General features: G+C 42.9%; 1 protein-coding gene across 1 annotated transcript in view; it reads left to right on the plus strand.

Annotated features, from left to right (window-relative positions):
• Positions 1 to 11,578, plus strand: part of LOC136621326 (NUAK family SNF1-like kinase 1) — a 37,226-nt gene that overhangs the window by 19,289 nt on the left and 6,359 nt on the right. Inside the window, exons 4-6 of the mRNA XM_066596760.1 lie at positions 4,634 to 4,699; positions 8,414 to 8,533; positions 9,811 to 9,943. Of these exons, the coding sequence (XP_066452857.1) occupies positions 4,634 to 4,699; positions 8,414 to 8,533; positions 9,811 to 9,943 (319 nt within the window). The remainder of the gene's footprint in view (positions 1 to 4,633; positions 4,700 to 8,413; positions 8,534 to 9,810; positions 9,944 to 11,578) is intronic.

Consider the following 11,578-nt stretch of genomic DNA (forward strand, 5'->3'; position numbering starts at 1 on the left):
TTTCTGTGAATAACACTTTCTTAAGATGCTGCAGCTCTGGACGTTTCTATAAATGGCCGCGGAATGAGATATAACTTTCTAAAGATATGTGTAAACTTTCTTAGTGCTGATTTTCAGTCTTTCTACTACTTGACTATTCTTGTAGTTCTGCGGAATCGTTGGTTGCTTACCCGTGAATCATCGCACAGATCGCCTCATTGGCCGTTGTACTGCTTCCCCTTATTTACTAATGCAGGGAGTGAGTCTTATCAGGCTCATGCTAACCAAGAGAACGACAATGGGGGGGAAATAGTCTTGGCCCCTGCATGGGCCCCTTTATCTGGCTTTATGGTAAGCTTGCTCTTAAGCTTTTACACTGCATAATAATGACGGCGGCGACGACGACTACTTCCGCAGCTCTTCATAAGCTTTTACACGGCCCAATTATTACCTAAACATTCATTTGTCCAATTATCAGGCCATGTGAAAGTACAGATTATTAGCTAATTAACAACGAGCTTGTTCGCTGGTTAATCGTATCCTTTATGTGAACATAAAAATGCTCACCACTCAGCTGAACATCTCCTGGGGTACACAGAGGGATGTGCGGCCAAAAAATTATAGCTCTACGGAGAGAAGTGATCTTATTAACCTAGTGCATAAGGGTTGCTTCCCACGAGCGTTTTTGCGCCTGTTCAGACTGCATGAGCCCGACACATATATACGCCAAGGCAGCAATGCCGTTGCCTCCCCTTCCCTCGCTGATTCTCCTTCTTTCTCCTTCCCTCAAGCTGTTTGCTATGGGACTGGGCAGGATGGGTGTGGAGCTAAGCACTCGCTCCGCCCCTTGTCCACAGCCAGCAATGTGAGGGGGCTGAGCTTAGCCCCACCTCTTCCCATTGCAAAAAGCCAGAGGGGAGGGAGTTTAGCAGTCACGCTGCTAAATGCTCTCCCACCTCCCATCTTCGGCCGCTGTCATTGGTTCCCATAGGAGTCTATGCAACGGCCAACAAATTCTGGGCACAAAGATAGTTCCAGGACTATCTTTCCTGCCAGGCGCTATATTGGCCAGCTGGTCACTTCTACGCCGCGGGAATACACCTGTGTGAACTGATGCATCAGATCGTAGCGCATAACAGCCGGGCGTGAAAACGGATGGCCGATATACGTTTGTGTGTATAAGCTTTAAGGCTGACAAGACTTGTCGATTCAGGTCTGCCTAGTACCCTCCCCCTTCCACCATGTTGATCCAGAGAAAGGCAAAAAATCCAATGAGATAGAAGCCAATCTTGCTCATTTTAGGGGGAAAAGTCTGTCCCAACGTCAGTCTGGCAATCAAAATAATCCCTGGATTACCGACCTGTCTGACCTTACTAATGGTTATAACATATAATATTGCATTGCTCAAGAAAGGCATCCAGGCCCCTCTTAAGAGGGCTCCATAGTCTCACTGCTCTTACAGTAAAGAACCCCGTTTGTCGGTGTAGAGGGCACCCCCATGTCACAGTCCTGGGTATAAGTAGATGATGTGAGAAATTCTTGTATTTTCCCTTGATAGATTTATACATAGTCATTAGTTCAGCTCTCAGACGTCTTTTTCTAAATTAAATAATCCCAATGTTAATGACCTCTCTGGGTATTGTAGTCCGCCCATTTAGTTTTATTACTTTAGTTACCTGCCTTTGTACCTGCTCAAGCTCTGATATGTCCTTTTTGAGTACTAGTGCCTAATACTATACACAATATTCCATGTGTGATCTGACCAGTGACTTATAAAGAGGAAGAACAATGTGCTTGTCGTGTGCCCCTAGACTTATTTTTTCTGCACCCCATAATCCTATTTGCCTTGGCAGCAGCTGCCTGACACTGGTTGCTCCAGTTAAGCTTACAGTTAACTGAAACCCGCAAGTCCTCCTTCAGTGTCAGTGTTCCCCAGTGGCTTCCCATTTAGTGTGTAATGGTGACATTGATTTCCTCTGCCCATGTGCAGAACCTTATATTTATCAGTGTTAAACCTCATTTGGCTCTTTTCTGCCAGATACCCCAAATTATCCAGATCCTCTTACAACCATGTACAGATCTTTGTATGGCCACCTTCTGTTCCCTCTCATGTTAATCACGTCACATAATTTCTTATCATCTGCAAATATTGGTATTTCACTGCAAAACTATAAAAAAAATGTCCTTCACCAGTACTGGTGACCCAATCATAGTATGTACCATCTATAACCCCCCTCTGCTTTCTATCACTAACTAGTTACTTACCCACTAACACACATTCTCATTTTATATACCAACCTTTTATGCGGCACAGTATCAAACACTTTGGAAAAATCAAGAGTATACATGATCATTCATCCCTATAGAGGCAATCCTTTGCCATGTGTGAACAAGAGTGATCAACGTTCTTTGGCGGTCGGTGCTCATCACATCAGATTGATTCTCGGTCCATTTAAAGGGACCCTAAAACAAGACTGCAGCTCATGTGGTTTTACGTAGGACTGCAGTTAAACATTCTCCGTGTATTATCCCAATACACAAAAGAAAAGAGTGATGACCTACTCGGCTCTGCTACATCTGTAGTCCAGATTCTGCTTCTTCTAAGTTTAATAGAGCATGTGTTTTATATCCTTGCAGTTATTAGTTATTCAGAGTTTTCTTCATCTTGAGGCTGACTTTTTGCAGCCCCCGTCAGCCGCCCTGGCTCGCCGCTGTCTAGAGAAACATTGCTCTGGTTCCCGGGGTAACCTGCGTGTGCGTATTATCTCCGGAGTGATGTGCTTTATCGCCGCTTCCTCTTCTTTCAATCAATACGTTATTACTGCTGGCAGTGACCACTGGAGATAATAAAATGTCTGACACTGACAATAAATCGCCCTCCGTTCATGACTTACTATAGAAAACCTTAGCAACCGCGGCACTTAATAAAGGGCGCAAACAAGTCTTCATGTTTCCAGTGTTAGAAGATAACTTGGAGGAAAATCATAAACCCTTTTACACCAGTTTTCTGGCATTAAAAGACCTACCTGTGCAAAGATTTGGGACTTTATGCCACTTACCGCCCTGTTTGCCACTTTACTAAAACTGGGTGTAGCTTAACAAAAAGGCGTGGTCTCAGAGGGCAGTCGGATTTACTATCATTTAGGTCAGAAACTGGTGCAAAGGACAGCTGAAATCTACACCAGCTTCAGTGTATGGGACTGGCTAGACGTGCCTAGTATATTAAGAGGCTAATAAACTAGGCGCACTTCACTCCGGGTCTGTCTTTACTTATAAAATACCTAAATATAACTAAATTGCCTCTAGATCACCTAGAGTGGCTAAAAACATTGGGTTTTCCGAAATTAAGATTTTTGATCCGTGGGGGTCTGCTGCTTGGCACCGCCATCGATCAGCTGTTTGCAGAGGGAGCAACTTGCTGGAGTGACTGCCAAATGCTTCTTTTTAGGCCAGTGAATGAGATTGAACTGCTATACCAGACACCACCACTAAGCAATGTACAGTGCTGTGATTGGTATGCATTAAAGAGCCCGTGGTGCTCAGTCAAACACCATGGCCTCTTCAAACAGTTGATCAGGTGTCCCGAGTGGCGAACCGCCAACTATCAGATATTGATGACCTATCCTGGGACAGGTAATCAGTATTGGAGTAATGGAAAATCCCTTTAATAATAACGTAAGTACACTTAATCAGCGGCTTCTCTTATATTTTATTTTCAGGCATGTTTCTATATTCGCATACGTATTTATATCAGTATGGCCGCTGGCAGTGATTTTCTTTTCCTTTTGAATTGATTTGTCCTCTGCCTTTTGTGTTGTAGTTTATTTACATATCTATGTACTTTTAGGGAATGTGTCATCAGAAAATGACCTATTTGTATGAATCAAGGTTTCTTGTTTTAGAATTTGTCTATGTCAAGATGTGTATTTAAAGAAAAGAGACTAAAGTCCTGCATTTCTCACAATGACAACTAAGACTAATAGTCTGACACTTCCTGTTCTGTAGAGAGAACTTTTAAGCAGTCTCATCATCACAGGCAGGTTTACAATGAAATGTGACACATAGATAGATATCAGAGAATCCACCATTCATAAAAGGTAAAGGACACAGCACACCTCCCACCCCCTCCCTGCATAGGTCACAGAGCATGCCTACAACACACTTGCATGGAAGTGAGTGGATTATTTCCTGTCCATTGTGTCTATGGCCTGTGAAGCAGCATATCTCTAAATGTTGTTAACTGCAACTCAGGCGAGATAGCTGCTCCCATAGTCAGGTGCAAACAATAGAATAAAAAATCTACAACCAGAAAATAAAAACAGAAATATGGAAAATGTTTCACTATCTGGGTTTAATTTAGTCAAAAATATATATTTTGATGATATATTGCTTTTAAAATTAGAAAAATATGGCTGTTTTCTACCAAAAAAAAGCACCACACCAGTCCACAGCTTGTGCCGATATTACAGCTCAGCCCCATTCACTTCAGTCAAGCTGTGTTGTAATACCAGACACAATCTACGGACAGATGTGGTGCTATTTTATGAAGAGGGCAACCCTCTGATGATCCAGAGAATATTTGTTAATCCAGTACTAATAACATGACCTGTATTACGTTACTGAGTCTTTATTTATCTTTTCTCATTATTTGCAGAATGGGATTGTGCACCGAGACATCAAGCTGGAGAATATCCTTCTAGATGAAAACCTCAATGCAAAGGTGAGTGGAGGATTTGGAAAAACTCAACCCCTGAGACCAGGACATCCAAGTGCATATGGCCCACCTTGGGCCCCTTTTTCACGGAACGATTATCGCTCAGATCGCGGGAATCTGAACCATAATTATTCAGTGTAAAGGCCTGCACAATCTGAACGACTAAGACAAATTAGTTTGCTTAGTTGTTGTTTGGCTCGTGCAGGTATAAAAAAAATCAAATGACGATCAGCCTGTGTGAACAGGAAGTCTTTCATCTAAAAATGACTGCCTATGTAATGCAAATGGCAACAGGATTTGCTGCTTAGTATGATGACACTGAATGGAGGACGTGGGGGACAAATGATCATATGAACGATCGTTCTTCCCCAAGTAGTCTGAATCGGCCTGTGTGAAAGGCTAGGCATAGGAGTGCCATTCTCTATGATCGGCACTCATCAGGCCCCAATTCGGCACATGTGCATAGTATTGTTAAAGAGTAGCTGCAATTTAAATACTTTTGACATGTTAGAGCAATACGTGAAAAGTTTTGATCAGTAGGTGTCTGAGTGCTGTCCCCCCCAGCTATCATCGTTGCCTGTTGGCTCCTATTGGCAGTTGAAGAAGGAAGCATAGACTTCTAGTAGACATTTTTGCGTTCATCTTCAGCAGCCGACAAGAGCAGAAAAGCAATGATGACCAGCATTGCAGCCCCTTCAGTGATCAGGAAGGGTCTCCGCACCCAGACCCCCACTGATCAAAACTTTGGACAGGTCACTCTGACATCTTAAAAGCTTTTCAATAGTGCAGTTACTTTAACATCTTGAGGACAACCCAATAATTGAAGACTTTTGGAGTTTTCGGTGAAATGCTCTTTATATGTTGTGCATAGATGGGATGAGACCCCGTAGCAAAGATTAAAATGCCCCCCCCATCCCCTGTTATGTTGCCTAGTTTTGCCACCCAGGACAGAAGGGAGCTAGTCTGTTTTTTTTTTTTTTTTTGCTATGCTTTTTTCATGACCTTTCACACCTATTTGCTTAAAAAACAGACAGGAGTTGTGTACATATTCTTGTCACATATTATCCCAGGGCTGGACCCCCCCCCCCCCCTCCCTCTTTTCAAATGCAGAAAACCCGCTGCATGGTCTGCCACTATGGTGTGCATGCCTTCATAGTAGATGATTCTAGCAAAACCATTGAGGCATAACTAGAAGGGCACATGGGGCATATTGGCTTTGGACATCCACCACCCATCTCACTGAGTGTCAGTGATCCAAGTGGAGGGGTGACCACAAACAGCTTGTAACTCCAATAGACTGCAGTAAAGAGGACCTCATTCATGTGTGTCCACCTCTTATATATGTGACTGCTGTACTGTAGTGGTTAGGTATAGTCTGGGATGTAGTAGGGGTCCCCCACCAATCTCAACATCCCAATACACACTAAAGATTTGTTGTCTAAACCCACTGATAACAGCGGAGCTGGACCGCTCTAGAACGTATATGGGGCTGCTCAACTTTCCCCTACAGATGATGTTGGCTAAAAGAACAATTAGGGATGTTGAATTTCAACGCCCGATCCTCCTAAACACATGAACGTTCGGCCAAGCCAAGGGAAACGGTTGTTGGATGGACGATCCTATGTCCAACTGTTGATGGTGTTCCCTGGATGTAATGCATAAAGGATCAATACCTCTGTGCAGCAACCATCTAGGCTCCCAAATCACTAACTCCCCACTTAAAGTACTTTTGCAAAAACTTCACAATCCTCCAGACGGGACTATCGCTTTGCAAGCAGCCGGAATGCTAATGGCCTCTGAGCCGGACGCCCTGCCAGCTCCTTAATGACCATGTGTACTTTAGCAGTGATAAATTGTGGGAACGAAAGGAACCATTCTGGAGCCAAAAAGTAACCTATTTTCCACGTATCGAACAGCTCAAGTGCAACCAGGCAGAAATAGCTGAAAGGTTCATGGGCTGACTAAAAATAACCTGACTCTGCCACTGACTAACATCCCGCCGGTGCAGTCGCCTTTTATGGAAGGTATGGCGGGTTTAACATGGTGCAGAAGAATGATGAGAATGTCTGTGTTTTAGTATTGCACAGGAGAAAAAAAAACATTTAATTGGATCAGTCTTCAGCAATTCATTCTCTTCCCGACATATCGCAGGATGTATTTGCATTCCTGGAATTTCTCTTTCAAGGAAACAATCCGGATCCTTTGTGTATTCTCTCGGGCCGGCTCTTAGTCTTGTGTTGTCACTTTGACATGTAGGGGGTAGAATGTGATTACGCATTGTCATAGGCATCCATGTTGTATAAACTATTCGTTTCCGCTTACTTATATAGCATCAACGTATTCCCAGAGCTGTCTAGTGTTTGCCTATCTTCCTATCTTGTACAACTATGCCTTTAATTGGCCTTCTATGAAGCAGGTCCTAGTTTGTGTACAAGAATAAACAAAAACATTGATGTTTTCATCCAAAAACTGTGCCACGTGTGTCCCCAGGTTGTGCTTAGTACAGCTGCACAGTCCTATTCATTTCAATAGAGTTGAACTGTAATACCACACACAAACTGTTTTGAGGTCTGGTGCTGTTTTTAAAAGAAATCGGCCATGTTTTTCTAATGCTGTATAAGGGCCCTTTTACACTGAACGATAATTGTTCATATTCTCGTTGGCACACAGAAATCTGACATATCGTTCAGTGTAAATGCCGGCAGCAACTGAACAGCGAATGATAATTTGCTCGTCGTTCAGTTACTGCAGGCATAAAAATCAAACGACAATTGGCCTGCTTACTGTGAATGGAGGTGGGCAGCTGGAGTGATCCTGGCGTCCATTCACTGAGCCTCCAGCTTATCCAGAACCTCATTCTGTCCCTTCTTGTATTAAATACTTTACTTAGTTTTGTATCCTCTGCAAATATTAATGTTTTTACCAGGTTGTTAATAAATATTTTTTAAACGTGGATACCGTACTGTCCCTATGGTACCCCAGTAGTAACCCCTCCAGTACTGCCCCTGCCCCCCCCCCCGTGGTACCCCACACAACGGTGACCCAATCAGTGTACCATTTATATCCACCCTCTGCTTTCTATCACTGAGCCAGTTGCTTGCACACATTCTCACTCAGGCCAAACATTTTCCTTTTATATAGCACAGCATCAAACACTTATGATAAGTCAATATATATGTAATCCAATGAATGTCCCCGCTTCAGTCTAGAACTGGCCTGCTCATAGAAGCTCATCAGGTTTTTTTGACAGGAGCGACCTCTCCTAAACCCATGCTGATATACAGCTATTTTCCTCGAGGTCTTCCAGGACAGCATCTCTTAGAAACCCTTCAAACATTTTACCCACAATAGAAGTTAGACTTACTGGGCTGTAGTTTCCAGCTCCACTTTTTAAATATCGGCACCCCGCTGACTATAGTGACGGGGTCTGTTCAACAGGATTGGTGCATAGAGTCCTTAAATATAAGAAACAAGGATTTGTCTATCATATGGCATATACCCCCAGGTTCTAAGGGGATTAAGCAATCAGGATCTGGTGATGAGTACTTTCAAATAGTACAATCTTGTATGAAATTGGTGAATTCATTTAACCTACACAAGCAAAGGGAACATGTAAACTCCATACTGGTGCAATATTTGATCTTTTTCGAAATATTATTTTTTTTTTTTGTTTGTTTGTTTCCATATTAATGAATTAACACCATTTTATCTCATTTTAAGCTTGCAGACTTCGGCCTCTCAAATCTCTATCACAAGAACCAGGTCTTGGAAACGTACTGTGGAAGCCCTCTGTATGCATCTCCAGAGATTGTCAAGGGTCTTCCATACCACGGACCAGAGGTAAATGCTATGTACCTACAGTACAATGCTGTGCTGTACAGCTATTTCACATTGGCATGCAACACTATACAGTTTACCACTTAAAGGTATTGCGTGGTTTAGGAAACCATTTTTTATATACCCCATTAGAATTTAGAGTTGTTAGAGGATCCTGAGCGGAGGATCCCTATCATCTATTGGCCAAAGTAGACAGTGGTTCCAAAGAGTCTCTCTCGGTCTGGAGGACTTGCCTGTCCTGTATTGCACAACCAATCAATTTATTTGAATGCACATGATTGACTGTATAATGCCTAATATCTCCTGTGGGGCACTGCAGGGGAAATTAACTGCCACGTTTCAGCACAGTATTCAGCCGAATAGTGGGGGTTCTAACGGGACACTTTGTGATACCTATTGCAAAGGAACACTTTTTTTGCACGAAAGTGGAGAATCTCTTTAAAAGGCTTGTTTAATTTAGCAAACAGATTGTCAAATACCCTATAAGAAAATTCTAAGTCCTCCATTCTGAACCCTTACTTATTATGAAGAGTAGAGAATGGAAGACTCAGCATATCCATTCATTAGACAGACAGCTCACTGAATTCAATTAGAAACCTGTAATCCTTTCTTTTCTCTGTAGTGACGCAGCAGAGAAATTAAACGCTTGCTGCGCAGCATGGCAGATGTTACAAAGCAACTTTTATGCCTCCTTGATTGATTATTAATCTACCTAGAGATTAGATTAGGATCCTTCTACACAGAACAACCTGTCAGGTGCAGATGCCCATCAGGTCATCCCAGCGAGTCATTCCTGTCCTTTTATACCAGAATGAGCATCGCTAGTGAATGCATGGGAAGCGGGTCAGCGATCGTTGCTGCCCACCCGACTTCATTCGCAATAAACAGGTGGTCGTTCATAAGTGAAAACTGAACAACGAATGAGAAACAAATAAATCCCCGTTTGTCGTTAAGTTGGGCATTTACACTGAATGATCGTTCAAATTCCCGCTGGATACGGGCATCTGAAGTATTGGCACATGTTAGAGCGGCGACATTGCATCGTCACGGTCTCATTGAATTTCACAGGGTGTGATATATTGCAACTCACAGAAAATAATTATCCTAATAGGAATCCAGCTGTGTTGGGTGACCTTGTAGGAGCCTCAAAGCCTTGACAAGGAATGCCATGTTCAGGGTTTTCTTTGTAATGTCAGACTGCAGCCTCTTTAGTTATGTCATTGATTTTATCTCATTTGTTCGTATTAGTGCCATTCATAACATCCATTTCTCGTCCGCAGGTTGATTGCTGGGCCCTCGGTGTGCTGCTGTATGCAATGATCTATGGAAGCATGCCATTTGATAACAGCAATTATAAGACACTGGCGGAACAGATTGGCAGTGGACTGTACAGGCAGCCTCCTCACCTGTCTGGTCAGTGCATGTCTACTTCTCATTCTCTAATATGATGGCTATAAAATATAGAATTATGCCTTTTTAAAGACTTGCCTGCTTTAGAAAACTCCTTTTTAAGGCCTCTTTCACACAGGCTACAGAATCTTGCTATGTAGGTGAAGCCCATGGTTTCCATTGGGTTCTTTCACATGAGAGATGTTTTGTAGCCTTAAAGAACCCATTGGAAACAATGAGCTACATATACATGTGTTTTTGTGGCCCGTGTGAAACTGGCCTTAATAGCATTGTGGATGCCATCAACTAGTAAGGGCAAAGTGACTACAAAGACAATCTCTCTGGAAGACCCAGCATATCCATATGTTACATGGCCAGCTGATTGATTTCAATGAGAACTGTGTAAGATCTGATTTCTCCTGCGAAGGTGCTGTAGGAAAACAACTTTCTACTGGGTTTCAGCTGATCGCTGAGGGTCTTGGCAGTAGGGGAATGTATAACCCATTTACTTTTGAGCCACTTTTTTAATTGAAAAGGGATTTCCAAAATGGCTAACTTCTAAAGGCCCATTTACACGCAACAATTCTTGCTCAATTTGTTAAACGACCAGAAATGAGTGCTAATCGTTACATGTAAACGCTGCCATTGTGCACTTTTCACCTGAACGATGATTTTTAAGGTGAACTTAAAATCCATCATTCAGCCACAGTGCGATAGTCTCTCTCAACAGACCGCATTCTGTGTTCTCCATGGGAGGCGGCAGATAACATTATCATTGCTGGCAGCCCGGGAGGAGAACAATGCAGCTGTTTGCAGAGCCCAGTGTGTGACTAATCACACACTCTGCTCTTCCAAACAGTTCCTGGGGGCTAATTTACATGCAAATGAAAATGATAGTGTTAATGGACATTAATGTCCATTAACTCTTTATGCAAAAAGATTGATAAAACGTAAAATCATTTGAAAGATTATCATTGCGTGTAAATGGGCCTTAAGTCTGCTAAAAATTTTACCTTGCTGTCTTTTCCAACAACCATGACAAACTGTAAGCTGAGCCCCTTAAACATCACCCAGTAAGATTCGTCAGACAGTACCCTACTGAAACGCGGCATTGAGTTTTCAAGCTGCCAGACATGTTTAAATATCGCGCCTTTTTTTTTTTTTTTTTTTCTAGAAGTCACAACTCCCCCTGCCATAAAACAACAATTCGGCGTATACTCTCCTTTCTGTATTCTGCGCTGCTGCTCCGTTCTCGCTCCGGTTGTCTACAGGCTGCAGTCTCACTTGTTTACGGGACATCACAGGCTGCTGCAGCCAATGACAAAGCTCCGCACCGATCACTGAGGTCTTGTCATTGGCTGCTGACATTCCATAAGTAAATGTGACGTCATGGGGGAGACCAGAGCGGTAGCGTGGGATACAATGAGGAGCAGGGGGAGGTGAGTATATGGCTATTTGATGTTTTATTGCAGGGGGAGCTGGCATTTATTTTAAAAAAAATCTCAGTTGCAGGATGGGTCTAGGATCTCACGCCCTTAAACGCCTCAAAACACACCCAACAGCTCTTGATTAACACTCTAGCTCCTTGACCTGGAGATGCTGTGTGTTCCGCACATGTGCATATTTCTGGAGTCTCCTCATGCACAGTGACTTCTTGGG

This window comes from Eleutherodactylus coqui, chromosome 3 (assembly GCF_035609145.1).
Source record: "Eleutherodactylus coqui strain aEleCoq1 chromosome 3, aEleCoq1.hap1, whole genome shotgun sequence".
In the NCBI taxonomy this organism is placed as follows: Eukaryota; Metazoa; Chordata; class Amphibia; order Anura; family Eleutherodactylidae; genus Eleutherodactylus; species Eleutherodactylus coqui.